Raw genomic sequence first — 20,949 nt, forward strand, 5'->3', positions numbered from 1 at the left:
GTGATCTCTGTCACCGACTCCCCATCGTGTCTCAAACTCAAAAACTCCTGATCCAACCGTTCCCACTCAACCCGTGGAATGTATCGAGCGCGGAACATATCCCCGAACTGCTCCCAAGTAACAGCAGCTCTCTGATCATCAGTGTACGACCCTGTCGTCAATCTCCACTAGTCCTTGGCCCCTAGCCTCAGCAGGTTCAGGGCACATCTGACCCTCTGGTCAGTAGGACACGAGCAAGTAAAGAAACACCCCTCCACATCAGAAATCCACCTCATGGCTTTGATGGGGTCCTGAGTCCCATCAAAAGTAGGGGGCTTCGTGTTAGCGAAGTCCCTATACTGAAAAGCCCGACTGACTCCTCCTCCTCCTGCCGATGTTACAGTCGATGCAGCTGCAACGATAGTCGTCTCTGCAAGGGCTGCGTAACGCTCGTCGAAGTACTCGACCATGGCGGTCTTAATAGACCCAAACATCTTCGGTAGCTGTTCCCGGAACATAGAGGCAACCTCATCATGCAGGATCTCTCGAATCCTGGCATCTAGCTCCTCTGTCCCCATCTTCACCATAGTCTCGGGTGCTGTTGGCCCCTCCTGGCCTCCGTCTCCTGATCCTGATCCTGACCCGGATCCAGTCACAAAGCGTCTCGTAACCACCATTCTGAAAACATACCAAGAAGATATCAGATAAGCCACATAATAACAGGGGACCAACTTCCAACTGAACCCTAGGGGTTGTGACTTCCTTGCTACGCGTATGGGTTCTGTGCTTTCAGTAGTACATGCCCATACTACCTTCCACACCTACCCATATTTGTCTCAAGTATCACTACAACACCCTAACCATATATATATATATATATATATATATATATATATATATATATATATATATATATATATAAACATAGCGAACACTCAATCCTCGCTCCTAGAGGAATGCTAAATATCTCATTACCGGCCTCCCGGCCTCGCACGACCCACCCATCCATGAAACTTCCACCAACCCTGCAACACTAGTGTATACTAATCATACGTAATGTTGGACCCTATATACTTTCGAATACCTGATCCTACCCTAAGCCCTTCATCAAACAAGAACAGGAAATAAGGCCAAACCAAACATTCGCAGGCTATAAGATCTTAGTTATGTACGACCGTGATTCATACACTAAGCAACTACAGTAATGATGTCAATTCCATATAGAGAAAACCCTAGGCTAGCAGGCATCATGTAGTCAGGAAATTCTATCATACAATTCCTGAAGATCCCTAGCCTAGTACTAGCATGCTGTTCTAACATATCACAATATCAAATAACTGTATGGTATTTTGGGATCTACTTACTGGCTCCGACTGATCGTACACCCTACATCCTCCTTTGATATTTTGAAAACCTTTTTGAAAATAATTTTGAAAATATTTTCCTTGGTTTGAGGCTGGATTCACACAAGTATTCCTCCAATTCACTCAAAGCAAGGCTCTGATACCAACTTGTAACACCCATAAAATCATGCCAAATTTAAACTTTTAAATTCATTTCAAAACCATTAATCATTACAAAACTTGTTTTCAAAATGTATAATATCAGAGTATCCCGGAAACATAAACATAAATATGAGGAGCTGTACGATCACGCCTTTGCCTTTCCGCGAACCCTAGATGTACCTGAAACTTTAAATTAAAACTGTAAGCCCGAGGCTTAGTGAGTTCCCTCAAAATAACGATACACTGCACATAACACAGATACAAAATAACAGCATGTATTGGGTCTACAGCTTTACAGATTGGATTACCCCCGGGTCCACAGTGTGATTCTGGATTGCCTTCCGGGACCACAACTCACATCTATACACCAAGCCCACAATACGAGTTTCCCTCAGCTTGTATCTGGAATGCTCTCGAGCCCACAGTACGAGTCTGGCATGCCCCACCTGGCCCTCAGCTCGTATCTGGAATGCTCCCGGGTTTGTTGGTTACCGCACGGAGCAGTATCACCTCAACCCATCCCACGTAATATGTCGACATATAACACAACTAATGCGCATACAGATGATCACATAATACTACAAGTAGTCCTACAGATCTACCTAACTGGCATAACAACTAGCATGCAACACTAACTCATACTCAACATACTACCACTGCTAGGATATCATATCCAATGGGTCGGACTTGGTGCCTTAGACCCCTTAGTATAGTGAGGTAACTTACCTCGCAAGTATTACCGAAGTACCGAAAACCTCTGATCGCTGTCTCACCGGAAATCCCGAACTATCACATAATAAATATCAAGTTAATACCCAAAATAACCTTCTTGACTAAGTGTCCACACAACTCATTAAATCCATTCTCTTTATTGGGCCAAGGCCCAATACCAAGTCCTTAACTTGAAGGTAACTTCCTAATTGGGCCTAATCCCATGGTCCATTATCACTACTTGGCCCAAAATATCTTATTCATAAAGTCCAGCAAAAGCCCACATCCAATTAGCGCCTAATTAGCCCAAAACCCGAAGCCCATTTGTCAAAGGCCCAATAGAGGACGTACGCGGGGCGTACTCGTCCAGATATTGACCACCATTGGGGTGGTTGACCCAGTACGCTGGGCATACTGGATTTACGCTGGACGTACTCGACGGTTTGCCAAAACCTTATTAAGTGCTTAATTGCTTAAGCACTTAAGCCCAAACTTCAGATCCAGTGACCTAACACGCCTAGGACCCATAAAGTCATGAACTTTATCACTTTGGACGTCCAGAAAGCTCTTAATACTTGGTCTTAATCCATTAAGACCTTCTTTTTCCATGCATGGGACACATTCAGCTAGTGGGACCTCATTTTTATCACTCAAGGTCCCTTCAAGAGTCTAGAAGGACAGTTATTTTCGTCCAAATCACATCATGCACCCCCTTATGGCTTTTTGGGACAAGAAATGGTTCTTTTAAAGCAAAATGGAAAGATCTATACATATATGCATAAAGTTTGGAGCTTTATACCTTCTGGAGCTTCTAGGGCACAAGCTAACTTCATATCAACAAGCTTGATCTTCTTCTCCAGCTCTTTGATGCAATATCGTCCTCTTAAAGCACTCAAGAAAACACTCAATAAGCTCAAACACACAAAGGAAATGCTAGGGTTTAGGGAAGACGACTATAATCAATGGAGGCTGAGGTAAGGGAAGGTTTGGTGCTCATAATGTTGCTTATATAGGCCCCAAACCCTAAATATTAGGGTTTCACCTTGACATTAGTACGCCCCGCGTACACAAGTGTACGCCCAACGTACTAAGGCTGACCTTAGTACACTTAGCGTACAATTATGTACGCGCAGCGTACTCCTTCTTGGCCCAAGTTTGCAAACTTGGCCCTTAAACTTATCTTGGCTCTTCACTTCCAACCCCAAGGACTATAAATGACAAAGTAATGATAGAATAGGGTTTGGAATAGCTGCAAAATCTCAGGATGTTACAGTCAGATCTAGTTTAAGGAGTATTTTGGGTTCATTGTGATCGTTAGAGTCATCCTTGTGAGTATAAGCTACTCCAAGAGCTTAGAATGTTGTATATTGGCATTTGTGAGGTCCCTTGTTCATAAAAATGTCATCTTGATGAGTTGTGTTGGACCATGCATGAGTTTGGGTGCTTCTTATGGTTTGTATTAAGGTTTTGGTCCTATTAAGCCATGAAAAGGGGGTAACGTTGCCAACTTTACATGTTAAGACATCTCATTAGGGTTATATCTGAGTTTGGAAGTCATTGTCTTAACCATTAGGAGCTTAATGTTGATTTTTGGGTCCCTGACGAGTACGTTGGGCGTACGTGGAGGTACGCTTAGTGTAATGCTGGAATTCGGCATCGATCGCTTGTATGTTGTGCTTCATGGCTGAGTACGTCGGGCGTACGTCTCTGGTATGCATGACGTACTCCCAGGATGGACATTTTGGGATTTTTAAGGGTTGGGCCATATTGGGCTTTGGGTTACCATTTAGAGATTTGGGCTTTTTGGTGCTAAGGGGTTTGATCTTGGTTTTGGGCCAAGTAAGAAAAGGGTAAAATGGTCTTTCACCCTTTAGGAAGTTGGATTATGGAGTGGGCCTCAGATTTTGGGTTATTGGATTAATTATTAATTAAGATGGTATTTTTGTCAGTTGGTGCGAGGTTATCTGGTTCAGCGACTGAGCAGTTAGTTGGTTATCAGCGGTTTGAGGTGAATCTTCATTCACAGTATTCGTGGGTCGAAGGCACCAATGTCGGCCCACTACTTTATGATGTAGTGTGATGACTGTCTTTGTGACAATTGTCAGTTATGATTGTATTTGCTTGATGATTATGTGATTTTGTTATGATATTATGTGGTAGTAGTAGGGGTGAAACAGACCTGGTATCCGGTTGAAATAAACCGAAGGGGATTGCAAGCACCCAGATATGCTTGATAGTATCCGGTTGAAATAGACCGAAGGGGATTGCAAGCACCCATATATGCTTGATAGTATAAGGTTGAAATAGACCGAAGGGGTAGGCAACCACCCAAATATGCTTGTTAGTATCTGGTCGAAATATACCAAAGGGTAGGAAGGCACCCACATATGTCTGGCAGTATGTATGTTTAGTATGTAGTATTTTGGGGAACTCACTAAGCTTCATGTTTACGGTTTTCAGTTTTTGTTTCAGGTACTTGGAGTTTGAAAAGAAGGGGCCCGACTTGATCGCATCGCATCCACCCATGTTTCCGCACTATGATGATTTTGGGACTGTACTCTGATAACTGATTTCTTATAAAGTACTTTTGAATATTTAGAAAAAGGATAATGAATGTTTGACTTAAATATAGTTAATGTTTTGGTTGAATTAAAAATGAAATTTTTACCTCATAATTTTTGGGACGTTACACGATCAATCAGATCGAGAAAATGAGAAACCTAGATCCACACAATCAGTTTCAGATCTATAAAGAATCTCACAATGAACCCTTAGATTGAAACAATCTATGTCACATCTACAAGTAAACACAACAGATAAAGAAAAAGAAAGGTCAGAAGCCCTAACCTTATGTACGAAGGAGCTTTCGATGTGTCGCTGTTCAGTGGAAAATAACGACCGGGGCAACTACTAGCTCTGATACCATGTAGAAAATGACAAACTCACAATTTTCCCAACATGTTCAATTTGTTCACTATGAATTAGAACGTTTGTACACCAAAACTAATACAAGTAAACCTCGATATAGACTCTTTCTCCACTCTTACACAAGACAGTTACAAGGGCGAAACTCAAACACTAAAAAACTCTATTTGAGGGTAACATGGATGGAGAAAATAACAAGAGAGAGAGAGAGAGTGTGTGTGTGTGTGTGAGAGAGAGAGAGAGATAAAGTGAGTGCGTGTAAAAATGAATCATATCTCCATCTACATTTTATCGTGTTGAATATATAGTTGGGTCAAAAACCAACACACGGATCCAAAGGGTCCGCATGTTATTATATTGAGTGTTTAACAAAGTGAGCTATTCCACTCTAAGCAAATAGTAGAGGGGCAAAGTGAGCTATTCCACTCTAACAAAAGTGGTAGTAGTTATCTTATCGATATCCTAAATATATATCATTTATTACTAATAACCAAGCATGAAGGCCTTAAGAGATGGGCAAAGTTTACAGGTGAACATGGCCCATATATTTTTGAGACCCATTTTTATTATATATATATATATATATATATATATATATATATATATATATATATATATATATATATAATTTTTATTTTTAAAAAACATCATTTTTTATCCTCCCACATCTGAAGTTTAGTCCTTAAGTTCAAAAAACACCATTTATTATCACACCTTTTTGGTCTTAAATTGATCTAATGATCAAGGAAATGGTTTTATGGTTCTATAAATAATATTGGTTCTATGTTGAACCCATATATATATATATATATATATATATATATATATATATATATATAATAGCGATAAGAGCTTTTTTAGCTTGTTCAGAGCATTTGATTATATTTAAATCTTTATTATATTTAAATCTTTAGGACCAACTCTGCAACCAAACATAATAATGATACATAATGATTCATTACTTTGTTTGGTTGGATGGAAAGGAATCACGAAATAACAAAACTACCAAAGTAATTGAATAAGTCATATCAGTACACGATCATGTTTAGTTAGCTTGTTGAAACCATATTATTTTTTTATATGCATTTCTTACATCACATGTATGTAGAAAGTATAATTTTAACTTTTAACACGTCTACATACTATTTTTAGTTACTATGATAAAACATAATGTTATAAAACTAAAATGTTTAACAAAATAAAATATCATTGAAACACAAATTGATTTTATAATATACCAAAGACTACATAGATATGCAATAAAATTTTCCAATACTATCATAAAGATTTGGATAGACAAAACTGCAAAAATAGTCCCTGTGGTATGTATCTTTTTTGAGGTTTACTTCAAACCTCGACTTTTTTGGTTTCGTGGTCCTATTGAGTTAGTTTCGTTGCAGATTTGATCTCTCAGTAAACTGAACTGAAATGACTGTAATACCCTTGGGGTATTTATTTTTCATTTTTTTAAAAAAATCTAATAGTTATTTATTTATTTTAATAATTAAAAAAAGGCTCACCTCTCTCTCTCTCTCTCAAAAAAAAAAAAAAAAAAAAAAAAAAAAAAAAAAAAAAAAGTTAAACCCCTACATACTTCTCCATCTTCCATCCATATCCGATGAACACACATACACATTTCTAAATCATATGAACACATGGAGTTTTTAGATTCAATTTCTCACACAAACACGCATCTATATTTTCATCTGAAGATGGAAATGTCTGGAGAACGTCGTTTGTGGTTCATATATATGGAAGGATGTGTGATAATGACTGCAGTGGAACGTCGGAAGTGAGAGATAGCGACAAGACCCATCTTCTCCATTCACTCCGATTCAGCGGTAACCCTAATCGGATCTTCATAGGTTGTTGAAACCCTACTCGGAGTTAGGGTTTGTTGTGGCTCCGACGACCTCAAGCTTCATCTCAAAAACCAAAAAACGCATCAACTAAAGCTTACCAAAGTGTCGGAGACCTAAAGTTGTTCATCGGTTGGACTTAGATACAATCCATGGAAGTTACCATCTCCGATTTGTAAAACTGATCTGAACGAGAGAATACCAAAAACATCAAAGGGAAAGTGTAAAACTTATCTGGAAAAAAATCGAATTCTAACCGGGCTTATTGTGAGTGAGTGACGGATGGAGTGATACCCCTTCCTTGAAGAACAACAATCCAATGAGCGCTTGAAAACTCATTACCCACAAGCCTTTTTTAGATTCAGAAATTGATTTCAATTCTAGAAACAAACACAAAAAATAGATTGTTCACCGAGTTAAGTAAGGAGATATGTGGGATTAGGGTGGAGGAGATGGAGGTGGAGGTGTTCTCGAGATGGTGCATACGTGTTGTTGATAGTGTTGAGAGAGAGAGAGAGAGAGAGAGGTGGGCCCTATAATTTTTATTAATAAAAGTTTAAATAAAATAGAAAAAACCATAAAAAAAAATGTATCATAAAGGCATTTTAGTCTTTTTAGTTTTGTAAGGGACCAAAAACACAACAAAAATAGCTCAAAAGGACCCTAAAGCCAAAAAAAATCGAGATTTAAACTAAACCTCGGAAAAAATGCATACCACAGGACCATTTTTGCAATTTTGTCATTTGGATATACATACATACCAAAAGGCTGACAATTGTGTCCAAAACCAAAACATGAAGGTCAAACATGGCATTCAAAGATTCACAACAGCCTAATACAGACCCAATTGGAATACAAATTCATACAATTGATTCCGATAATACCCAAAAAAAAAATATGGTTTCAAGTATAACTTGTATCGTACATTAATCTAATTATGTCACGAGCCCATATATCAAAAACTAGCAAATCAAGTGACAGATGATTTGCAAATAGGGCATGATGTTTTCCTTCTCAACCATTCATCTATGCACTGTGATATGAAACATAGTAAGATGTTGGTTAGTCCAAAGCACAAATATCATAATAAATAATAAATATCATATCATAACAGAGTAAGGGTATATACGTCTTTGTGAAATCCATGAAGGCAAGGAAGATGTCGTATGGTTTCACCAATAGTAGGCTTCTCAAGACAAACAGCACATTCTTGTAGATTTTCTACCTGAATTTTGCACCATGAATAATTAGTAGGGATAGATATAAAAAGACAAAAAACACCCTCAATGAGTAACAATAATAATTACCTGAACTGTAGATTGTGGTAAATTACTTATTTGAGCATGAGTTGCACCTCCATGTTGGTGATTGTTATCATCAAGAGCCAACAACATTTCATAATCATTCCTGAAAGTAAAAAGGCGTTTTAAAATATTATTTGTGAAGGAGCTAGAAAATCAAGGGAAAAATATAATATTTTTAATTATTTGATCTTACTCGTTGAATTCGCGTCCTACGTGTAACAAGTCATTGAATTCGCGTCCTGATTGAAACAAGTCATTCGGCATCGGCAAATCTATATCGTTAATGGCCTCCAGCGCTTCCAGTATTTGCATTCTCTGTAGTCAACAAAAATACGAGGGTGTTTTAGGAAGAGCGGAATCACAGATTTCAATTCCAACACAAGTAGAAAGGGCGAGAGTTGTATAATCTATACCATGTCCAAATCCATATTTGGAGGGAATATTGAATTCCCTGGAGATGATAATGTGCGAGGGCGTCCAGGAAAACGACCTCTGATTCGAGTCAATCTTGTGGAGGTGGAAGTTTGACTTTGATTTTGATTTTGACTTTGACCATGGACGCCCCTTTGACTTGAAGCTGAAGGGTTACGGGAGGAATTAGATCGTGTATTCTGATACATGTTGGATACAGATGAGCCGCCTCTCTGCAAAATACACACATTTCTTAAAAATATTCAAAATTTTAATAATATGCAAGTTATCAAGCTGATAGATATTTGAGTAAATTACATTTTTGGTCCCTCTGATTTTTTTTTTCAATTTTGGTCCCAAAAAAAGTTTTCTTACAAGTTCAGTCCTTATTTGAGGTTTTTGTTTTTTTAAAAAAAAAAACTGATTTTTTCAGCTTGGTTTGGTTTTTACGTATATAAATGACGAAAAAAACTAAATAGAAATATCTAAAACGATGTCATTTTATGTATATATTTAATTGGTTGAGCATGTTAAAGATTAAAATAATTATCATGCACTTACGGTTTCTATTAAAAATTAAAGTATCTTGCTTTTTTTTTGTTAAAGTATAGCAACATGTTTAATAAAGAAACCCAAAAATATAATAATAATAAACGATGGTTTGGTTTTTCCAATGTCAAAAACCAATATTTTTGGTTCGGTTTTAGTAAAAAACCAAACTGAGCCATGCTCATTTGTAGTTTTTGGTCCCTGTTCCATATAAAATGACTATTTTTGGGACCAAAACTGCAAAAATCAGATAAGCCCAGGGACCAAAAATAGTCATTTTGGAAGATGGACCAAAAACTATACAAAACCTCAAATAAGGACCAAAACAGAAACAGAACTTTTTGAGATAGAAAAACTATAGACAAAACTGCAAAAATGGTCCCTATGGTTTGCATTTTTTCAGGAAAATGCCCAAACCACTAAAGTTTTGGATTGGTTATCCTTTTGAGCTAGTTTCGTTCCTCCAAAAAATGAAATGACTGTAATACCCTTGATGCATTTATTCTCTTTCTTTCCACCATTTAAACACACACACACACCTTATACACAAACATCATCAGAGGATTAATGGAAAGAAAGAGGGAATGTTTTTTTGAGTGATCTGTTAGTGTGTGTTTATGTGTGTGTGTGTGTGTGAGAGAGAGAGAGAGAGACATACAGAAGCAGGACGATATGCAGGACGACCAGCAGCATGAATGGCATGTGAACTATGTTCCTGCTGTATTGCTGTTGCCTGTGCTAGGTGTGAATCATTCTGTGTTAATACTTGTTAATTTATGTGTTTAAAAAAAAAAAATTATAAAGTTGATTCAACCTAAAAATAAATTATAAACTAAAAAACGTTACCTCGTGAGCTCCAAATGCAGAAGCAATTGCAAGCTCCTCATTATACAATTGCTCTTGTAATTCCCTAGCTAACATCTCATCCGCTTCAACCTGTAAGGCCCTGACACCTGGACCCTCATTATCTAAACGGGGCCCACGGTTTTCATCAGGTGACACCTCATCAATTTCAATAACCGGATCCAAATCCAAGCTCCCACCACCACGAGAGTTCTTGTTCTTGTTCTTATTCTTGTTCTTCCTATTTGATCTTGAAGTTAAAGGTTCCCCTGAGTCATTGACACGTGGCACTTCCACATCACATCCCACTGTATTAATACTTTGGTTAATGGTGGAACTTGAGGCAGCTTTGCCATCTGGCAATGGGAGGTTGACTTTGGTCAAAGGGTTGCGTGTAGTTATCCATCCGTTTGAATCTTTGGAAGATTTAGATGCTTCTTGACTTAAATTGTTACTTTGTTCTTTTGAGATTAAAGAAGTCCTGAAAATAAATGAATAAATTGTTACTTTGTTTTTTGCATTTCATTCATGAAGTTATAAATTTAGGGGTCGTTTGATAGTTGCTAACTGAGTTCGAACTTCTGATTGAGTTCACATCTGACTGAAACCATGTTGTTTGATTATATCTCTGACTGACTATAGTGAATGATGAAAAATGACCATATTACCCTTATTTGGAACCACCCACTTTAACAATATAACATTCAAATTAAATCTAGAAATTCTAACAAACTATAAGACATAAATCTTGCAGATTGTTAGAAATAAAAATAATACCTTTGAGACAAATGTCTGTTTTTTGCATTAGTGTCCTCACAAAAAGAAGAATGAAAAGACACTCCTTTTCCCTTAAAACCATGTGAAGCTTTTGATTCTGTGGTTAAATCCATGATATCAACATTGTCATGCTTCTTCTCTGTTACCTCTTTAGACTTTGCTAAGTTATGTGGAGATATGTATCCATTTCTCACAAGCTTTTTCTGTCTAATCACTCCTTTTCCATGGTCAAATCTTTGACCAAATTTGTCAGTGTTGTTTAATCCAGATGATTTGCTTGATGTATCTAATGCATCTACTTCAGAAAAACCGTTTATATCTTTTCTAGATGAATGTCCACAACCATTTTGCTCTGTTAAATCAACAAAACTACTGTTTTCTTGAAAATTAGACCTTTGAACATTGGAATTATACAAGCTTTTTCCTTTCTCATGATGTGCATTGTCTAATGTAGTCAAAAGATTCTTGGAAGTGGATGAATTTTCTAACATAATACCTGAAGAATTGCTATGAATATGATTATCAGGACGTACAAACAATCTTCGATTGCTATGGAAATTGACGGATTTGCCCTTTTCCCGTGGCTCATTTCTAGGGTTTTCATTGATGGATTGCTTAGTTATTACACGACAACTACTTGAACCATCACTGTGGTTTCCAGGGGTATTTTCGTCATTATTACATGCTGCTATGAGTCTCTCTGGAGTATCCGGAACCTCCACTACCTGATCAATGTCCATAAAATCCATAACCTGCAACACAAAGAGTATATGCAAGGGAATCTAATGAGTCACAAACTGAAATATTATGTTAGAATAATTGAACAGGCTATTTTGGGGGAAATGCTTGTTCATTGTCACACAGCTGACAATACTTATATTTAAAAGCATAATCCAAATGATCTACAGAATCTTTTACAGATAAATTTCTATGTAGATGCAATAATATCAAATCCTAAAAAACTGTTCAAATGCAAGTATTACCTACCCAAAATGAGCAACCACAAACGCAAACCCCTTCCGATACTCTACCCAAAATCGAAAAATAAACAAATTTAGTAAAAACAAGTAATATTCTAGAAACATTCAAAATCGAATCTACGTCCATCACGTTGATATGAATCGATCGGGTGAAAGATTAAAAAATCATACAAAAACGGGAATTTTGTATATCGATTCCTATTATGAAAAAAGATGAGAAAATGAAATGATTCGGTAAAGTGTATACCTCAAATTGTCCTCGTTGATCTTCAAAGGAATCAGGTTCTAAATTCATATATCGAATAAAAAATCTAGGGTTCTTTGTACATTCCGTGAAGGAAGACGGTGATACGCAGAGTGCAATTTTTCGATCTCTAAGAATTCATCGGATGCAAGAAACAGTGTCCAATCGCGATTAGCGAGGTGTGAAACACGGACCAATGAACGAACAAGGATTGGGTTTGCGCGCGTGAGAATATTTGAATTGCGTTTTGAATGCTCCTGCAAAATTCTATTTTGCTCGGTTTATATGGGCCGAAGCATGTAGCTACTTTGATTGAAATTGGCCTATAAAACGTAATGGGGCTTAAAAAGTTACACATGGCCCATGAAAACAAAAACCCAAATCAACTTGATAAAACCATGGACCTATAAATTTTTTGATTGAGGTGCTCCTTGTAACCCCGGGTTCTTCTGGGTAGACCTGCACAAAAAGACTGGTTTTGGACCGGACCCAAAAAAAGACCGAGATTGAACCGGTCTAAAACGAGACCGGACCAAAAAAAGACCGGTCCTAAAAAAGACCGGACCGAAAAAAGATCGGCTTGAGACCGTCCGGGACCGGTCCGGAAAAGACCGGACCGTTCAGAGACTGGTCCTAAAAAATACCGGACCGGTTTAAGATCGGTCTGGAAAAATAGACTTGTAACCAAACTTTATAAATATATAATTTTTTGTGTTAATTATACAATTTGTAATCACAAACTATCTAATTTATTCATTTTTTTCTTTTATTAAATTTAAATTATTATTTTTAATAAATCTTAATTTATTATTTGGTGATAATCTCATATTTATTAATGGAAAAAACTCGAAACCAAAACAAAGGAATCTAAAAATACTGAAATCCAACAAAAAAACCCGTAAATCGAACCGCAAAAAGCGTATGGAAAGACCGAGAGACGGTCCAAAAAAAGACCGGTCCAAAGAAAGACCGGTCCGAAAAAAGACCGGATCGGAAAAAGACCGAACAGGACTGATCTGAAAAAAAATCGGACCGTTTCGAGACTGACCCAAGACCGGTCTGGGACTGCAAATGTGCAGGTCTACTTTTGGGCCTAACATTAACTTGTTAAAATATTTATCCATATCATATATAAATTAAGACGACTTTTGTTGATTTGTCGTAAAAAACGTGTTTCTAGTTCACTTGACCTACCTAATGGATTTTGATTTGAGAATAATAACCTCTGGGACGCCTTCGTTTTTCGATGTGGCATTCGATGGGGGTGGTCATTCGGTTGATTGCGGTTATGTGTTGTATTTTATCAGTTTTAATAGCATCTTGTGATCTTTTAGTGGCCATTTTTGGTTGTTCGCATATCATTCAGTTCATGTTGCCCCAAGCTGCATTGTAACTAGTTTGGTTGTTCAGCTGCCTTCTTAGTAATTTAGTATGTAACCTGTTGTTTGTTGTTTTTATAAATAAGTTAAATTTTCTATCAATTACAAATATATTTTTTGGAACTATGGTAGTGTTTGAGATGGGTTTATAGTATCATTTGGTTAGTGACATCAATATTGATGTCGACGGATCGAAGTTCAAGGGACGAGTTGTTCGTTTATGAAAACAACATGTTTACTTGAAGTCGTCTGAATTGAGCAGTATTGATATGGTTTTAATGGACGAGAATGTATCAACTATCATAGTCAAGTTTTCTTGCTTTTGATTGTAATGGTATAGTTTTTTTATCATTCCTATGTTTATATGAATTTCTTAGGGAAATTGTATCTCTACTACCATCAAGAAGACTCTAATTTGGAAGTTTGGGGATCGTTATAGGATAGGAATGGGTATGATTTTTAGAATTTCTTTCTTGGTGATACAATGCCCGTTTGAAAAATGGCAAAACACAAGATTAAAATAATTTTTTTCACAAAAACACGTTTGTCAAGATCATGACATCTAGCTTCCTAATTGGTTTTTAGTTCTTTTACTTTTATGTAGTTTGGACATAGTGTTTCAGGTGATTTTGAGGAGGAGTGTGAAATTGGTAAGTTGAAGTCATACTTGCTCTTATCCTTTTGTTATATGTCTCAACATTTATGATATACATGACATTTATGATATACATGGTGTATCATTTTTATAGATGTGATTGGTGTAGTGATAGGGTATATCGATTTTGAAAGATCTTTATGCTCAATGATCATTATGAAATGATATCTGTTCACAACATATGATCCAATAGGGTCATACCATATAACAAGTAAACATTAATTGATTATTTATTAATTAATATGATTATTAATAAATTAAATCAAAACTTGTATTTAATTGGGAAATTATTGTTTTATGAAAATAATAATTAAAGAGAGTATAACTAGTTACATTTAATCACATTGTATGATTTAATGTCATCTACAACATTATGGACTTATAGAAGACCACTAGTATAAAGATGTGTACATAATATAAGAGATGATGATGTGGAAAGCACTCACTCTCTTTCCCTCGCTTCCAATTGTCCATGCTAGTACATAGGACGATGGGATTGCTTCTTTAACTTTCACTTACACTTCATGGCTTACTTGCAAGTCATGAATGAATTAAATGAAAGCATGGTCTTTCATATGTATGTATGAGTATATAAGAAAGAGAGAGAGCCAAAACTTGCTAGTTTTTCCCTCTTCTTTTTGCATGAAAGTCGAGAGCTCATTGGCCATCCCTTCTCATCTATCTAGCAAATAGTTTGTGTAGTTTTGGGTGCTTTACTTGGTTCTCCTTTGCAGACTTGTTTTATATAAGTCTTAGAGGCTTAAGAACAACTACATACAAGTTAAGGACTTGCATCCATTGGTAGTTTGGTGACTTGTTTGGTGGATACACATAGATAGATTCTTGCTTAGATATTTGCCATATTCATCAATATTCTAGCCTCCCATTGAGGATTCAAAGGACTATAAAGGTTGTTATACTTTTACCTCATCTATGATTGTTGTTTTCTTTCCAATCTTTGCAAGTAGATCCTTTGGTGGGAATAAAACTAGTTTGTGTTGTTCAAATTTTAAAGTTTGCAGTTGCTAATCTTGTGTGTAGAAACAATCTCTATCTATCTATATATCTTATAATAGAAGCATTTTTCTAAGCATCACATTGATTTAAAACTTCTTTGTCTTTTCATATTCTCAAATGACTATATTTCTAATCACCACATTGATTTGAAACTCCTTTGTCTTTTCATATTCTCAAATGACTTTTCAAATGTCTTCTAAGTAATTGATTTAGCATTAAACACCAAACATACTATATAAACTCTTACATGTAAGAGGGATGTCATAAGAAAATGAAAAGAAAAAATTTCAATAGACACAATTCTTTTAAAACGTATTAGCAGTGTTGGAGCCCCTAAAAGAGCTCTACAAGTCAAGGTTGTGGATGAATGTATCATTTTTTACTCATAGTTTGATTGTGTTATATTTTTTTTCCAGTAGTGATGTGCAATTCGAGTTGTGGTTTGCAATTTCGAAGTTACATGTGAGAACATCATCATTATCCTATTTGTTTTTATCTCTTCGTTTGTGTTATGAATATTTCAATATGCTTTGTTTTTTCTTATATTTTTGTTTCCTTTTATATTTACATTTGTACATGTATAAAATGTTGTTTGAACCACATATTGTAATTGATTAAAGCAATACATGTTAAATATATTGATATGCTCCATAATTTGTATCATAAAAGCTTAATTTCAAATCCATCGTTGTAGCAAGTTGTACAAATCTTATATGAAGTGGCCTAAAATGAGAAGTTTAGAAGCTTAACAAAGTTACTTTCATAGTTAGTTTAATGTTATTAATAATTTTTGATTGTATGCCTTAAAAGGAAACAAACATGCCATAAGGAGTTTTTATATCAACTTCGTATAAATATAATTATTTCAAAATCAATAATAGCGATATGATTATTTAAATAGTGTGTATGTATGTCTCTCTCTCTCTCTCTCTGTGTGTGTGTGTGTGTATATATATATATATATATATATATATATATATATATATATATATATATATATATATATATAATTCTATTCTGTGCAACACGGGAAATTTACTTAAATCAAATTAATTTGAAATTTTCACAACAACAAAAGAGTTTTGTAATTTGTATATACTTATGATTTTAAATATAAAGTTATTAATCAGTACAACTCAAAAGTTTTTGTAACTTATGGTTAGTAATTTGTATTGACTTTTTATTTTCCACTCATTTATATACATTGTATCCGTATTATTAATATATAAATAAGTTTTCTCACAAACAATCACGTTCTTTAAGATATTTTTAATTAAAATATGAAGAGTTGAAAAAAAAGTGTTTTGTCGCATCATGGTTATTACTATGCGAATTTTTTTTGGAGCAATAAGTATTCTTTCATAATTAGTTTAATGTTATTAATAATTTTTTGTTGTATGCCCTAAAGGCATCAAACATGTTATAATGAGTTTTTATATCAACTTCATATAAATATAATTATTTCAAAGTTAATAATAGTGGTATTATTATTTTAATAGCATGTATGTATGTATATATATATATATATATATATATATATATATATATATATATATATAATATGTGTCTTCTATATATTTTTTGTATGATTTATCAGTGTTTAATAAGGTTTTTTATGTTACAGATGTTATAGTAGACATTGTAGTGTTTTTATGTTATTAAAAGTTGTAGTATTTATGTTTTTCATATATTTGTTATTCATTAAATACATAAATTAACATACAATTTATATACAATTTACAAACCTTAAATGGTCAATAAAATCATCAAATATTTATTTTTTATACTATTTGTTACTCGTTATATATAGAAATCAATATATGTTTTATATACATTTATTAACATTGTTTTTTCATTTATAAATATTAAATCACAATTTATAGAATTAGGAGAAGGATTAAATAATTATGAGCATGTGTGTGTTTGCCGTTAAAAAAACTATATAAATATATTCTTGCGCAACGCACAGAGATTCGTCTAGTTCTTAATAAAAGACTCCCCAAACCGCCACATGACACTTTTCTAAAGTCTATGTTTGACACGTGGCAATCTCCTGCTTTTCCAAAAATTTGTTTCCCGCTCCAAGCATATACATACCTAACACTACTTCTGGATTTTGAATTGATTTAATCCCTATCTATGGTAACATATCCCTAATTGACCAAGATAGAAACAATCGGCCCTCCCAACTTCAATGCGAGAAATCTGCTCCCTAATTTTCGAGATTTTTCGGTTGATTTGCAATTGATCGACGTAATTTATGAAAGTAATCTCACTAAATCAACTTTAAAATCACCAAGATTTTTAATCTCTCAATTTAGACTATTCGATTTCTTAATCATTGACTTTAATCAAAGTATTTCGTTTTCTTTATTCACTGAGCGTCGACCTGGAGGTTTTGCTGGTTCAATTGGAAGTTGCTATACCCAAACTTATACAAGTGGTCAAAACTAATTCATTTTATTATTTTGGTTTTCATGTTTAAAGAACTGAGATGCTCCGAATTAAATCATGATTGAGTTGTTGATATTACACTTTAGCTGCTTGATAAACTGTCCATGATAATTGATATACTCAAATATGTTTCTCTTTTATTCCATGTGCATAAACATGGACGTTTTTTATGTTTTGGAAAAAAATTATGTGTTTTACACATATAATGTGAGGTTCATAGCATAATATATATTATAAGTTGTGTTGTTTATGTATTTGTGCTTAGTTGACGATGCAATCAAGAAGTGGAAAGGAATGATAGGATGAATGAATCTGACAATCTGTAGAACTTGATTAGGTAATTGATGTCTTCATCTTTTCTTAAAATTAAGAACCGACAAACATGATCTCCACGCAATGGATGACATGTGTCAAGAAACATATTTTCTTGGAAAATATACATGCCATTTCTTAGTAGTTTTAATGACATTAAAGTTGTATGCCAAGTGTTCGATGAAATGGATGAGTGAGAATTCCCATCATTTGCTTCGATCGGTTTACGCATGAAGAACAAACTGCATACTTGCTTTTACATAAGCTTTTGATATCTCTCTCTCTCATCGATTCCATGTTTATTATCTCAAAAACTTCCATTCCAAAAAGTTCATCTAAATAATTTACATCTATTTCATGTTTGCTATGTCAAAAATTTCTTTATTTTGGATATTTTTTCTCTTAATATTATTGCTAGGCTACTGCTGCACGACTTGCATTAAGTCAGGAATGACTAGCATTTCTTTCGATTTCTTCTCTTTTTATTAAAGTTTTGATTTACTATTGTGTTTATCAAATTTTGTTTATATGATTATCTATTGAGATATTATGGGTTTGAAAGTTTTTATTTGATTTTTTTTTCATATTTTGTCTTCGCAGGTTGAGTTTGCCCCTGTATTGATGGCTTTACTCAATTCCTCAGGCTGTGATTGCAATTTGGACGAAATTACCCTCGATTCTTTGTATCTGCCCAATTTATGTTGTAGTTTCTTGATGGTTCTTAGTAGCGGCTATTGGAATACTTTAAAGAATTGGTAGGTTGCTCTTTGAGTGCATCCTCTGAAAGTATATTGTAATTGTTGGGTGGATGATGAAAGTATATTTTTATTAGGGAGAATTCCTTTTTAAGCCCTATTTATGTTGTCTTATATTCTCTTTATTGTGTCTGTATACCTTGTCATTAATGAAATTAAAATATCTTCCGATTTCAGTTTGTTGATAAACTATTTTTGTAACTTAGTAGATAAGGGTATCTCCTGAGATCTAATTGCATTCCATGATACACTGATCCATGCCTATTTATATGCTTTTGCAGAATATTGAAATGTCTTAAGCATAGGGAAACAAGATCGTAATTATATATCAAAATTCAGAAATCAGGTATACTATTATTTCAAGAGGATCAATACAAAATATCATTGTTTAGGTTGGCTTTACTGTTTATTTTTTTCTTGGTTTAAAGGCGGGAAATAACAATGACAAAAAAAACCCATGCGAACTTTGGTTCAAAAAGACTCCAAATTTGAGTTATTTTGGAAATGCATTCGATCGGTTGTAAAATTACCCGAGCCCAAAAGTAATACTTTGCGAGAAAGAGGAATTGATTGTATTTTCATTGGATATGTTGAAAATTCCAGGGCATACTGGTTTTTATATGCCATACGAGGGTTGATACTAGAGTTCACCAACGTAAGGGTACTGCAGTGGTCTATTGAAAGACTGTCGATATTGAGCAACCATGGCTAGTAGTCCTCCAAGATCCACACAATCTTTCAACAACGTGGACTTTAAAGCTTGAAGTTCATCCAACAGTTTATACAAAGACGGAGTTTTGATTTTGCTATCTCCTTTAATGATTATTTTAGCCATCATCCACTGTCTTCCTAGACCATTTAGAAACTGTAGATTAGTTTCATGATTACTATACCTGCATTTGAGAGTCTGATGATGATCAAGTTGAATCGTTTAAAAGAGTCATCAAGACTTTCTCCAGGAAGAGGTTTGAATTCTTTAAAGTTTTTCAGTGCAGTAATGAACTTCTTGTCTTATTAATGTTCGTTCCTTCGAACATAATCTTTAGTATCACCCAAATGTCTATCGTAAATTGGCGGTTAATGATAAGATCATAAGTGTCAGGTGGAACACCGGAAGACACTTCATGAAAATAGATCTCATCATTTTCCATTTTGGAGATATCACCGACAATGGGTCTGGACATAGTGGCCCATCCAGTAAGTCTGATTTGATTTTCATTAGTGATAGGATTGAGGATCGAAATATGAGGTCCTTCCTCAACAGATCTCCAAATGTCTTTGCCAAGTCTTTTTAGACACCTTTCCATTATTTGAGACCAATGATTGTACTCACTTGCAACAAGTATTGAAGCTCTATTATAACCTCCAACACTGTCAAATATGTTTAAAGAGTAATACTTTTCCATAATTCCATAGTTTTTGAAAGAGTGGGTTTAGTGGTATAGAAGGCCCTTTAAATCAAATATTTTACTTAAAAGACAAGATTATTGTTTTCAGAAAAAATTAAAAAGCAACCACTATGGTTCTGATACCAGTTGTTGAGAGAAGAACTTTACGTATAAAATATTATATTGTGGAATGAAGTTAATCTCAATGGATCTTTGTTTAGCTAAACAATAATTTAAGATGCGAAACAGTAAGACATTTATAAGGAAATATAAGAACAATAGTTACAATCTATATCTATATCTATCTATATATACTTATAAATGAAGCATTTTTCCTTTCACCACATTCATTTGAAACTCACATTCATTTCAAACTCCCATGACTTTTCAATTTCTTTCTAATAATGATTATAAGTTGGTTAATAAGGTTAAATAAATATCAAAACTAAAGTGTAATCATATATAAACTAAATTTCAATATTAAAAGAATATCTATACTTCTACTTATAAAGTTATGTTTTTTAACTTTTAACATATTCTACTTAATTTATTAGTTTTAATATATTGTTGGATGTAATCCATTATCATTTTAAAGCTACAATTTTTGAACAATTTATATAAAATACTTAAATTATTAATTTAAATATAACATTATAGGGTCAACTTAAATATAAATTTTGGTTGAACTTAAACAAGCCAAAAAATATTTTGTAAATAGTTAAAAGTGAAAAATTGTAGAGTCTTTCTAATAATGATTATAAGTTGGGTAATAAGGTTAAATAAATATTAAACCTAAAGTGTAATCATAAATAAACTAAATTTCAATATTAAAATAATATATTTACTTCTATTTATAAAATTATGTCTTTAACTTTTAACATATTATACAGAATTTATTATCT

At 34.3% G+C, this 20,949-nt stretch overlaps 1 protein-coding gene across 4 annotated transcripts; it reads right to left on the minus strand.

Annotated features, from left to right (window-relative positions):
• Nucleotides 1-7,769: 7,769 nt before the first annotated feature.
• Nucleotides 7,770-12,323, minus strand: LOC145159498 (uncharacterized). Of its 4 annotated transcripts, none has more exons than XM_079078504.1 (10): nucleotides 12,091-12,323; nucleotides 11,851-11,890; nucleotides 10,864-11,615; nucleotides 10,090-10,567; nucleotides 9,902-9,997; nucleotides 8,697-8,927; nucleotides 8,477-8,598; nucleotides 8,287-8,386; nucleotides 8,109-8,204; nucleotides 7,770-8,012 (listed from the first exon to the last, which is right to left on the minus strand). In XM_079078504.1, exons 3-10 carry the CDS (start codon nucleotides 11,610-11,612, stop codon nucleotides 7,950-7,952), a joined length of 1,935 nt encoding a protein of 644 aa, XP_078934630.1. In that variant the 5' UTR covers nucleotides 11,613-11,615; nucleotides 11,851-11,890; nucleotides 12,091-12,323; the 3' UTR covers nucleotides 7,770-7,949. The 4 variants fall into 4 exon arrangements, with proteins under 4 accessions (XP_078934630.1, XP_078934631.1, XP_078934628.1 ...); XM_079078505.1 differs by having other exon boundaries at nucleotides 11,847-11,890; XM_079078502.1 differs by lacking the exon at nucleotides 11,851-11,890.
• Nucleotides 12,324-20,949: the final 8,626 nt, after the last annotated feature.

This window comes from Lactuca virosa, chromosome 2, assembly GCF_052849685.1.
Source record: "Lactuca virosa cultivar CGN04683 chromosome 2, Lactuca_virosa_CGN04683_v6, whole genome shotgun sequence".
Lineage (NCBI taxonomy): Eukaryota > Viridiplantae > Streptophyta > Magnoliopsida > Asterales > Asteraceae > Lactuca > Lactuca virosa.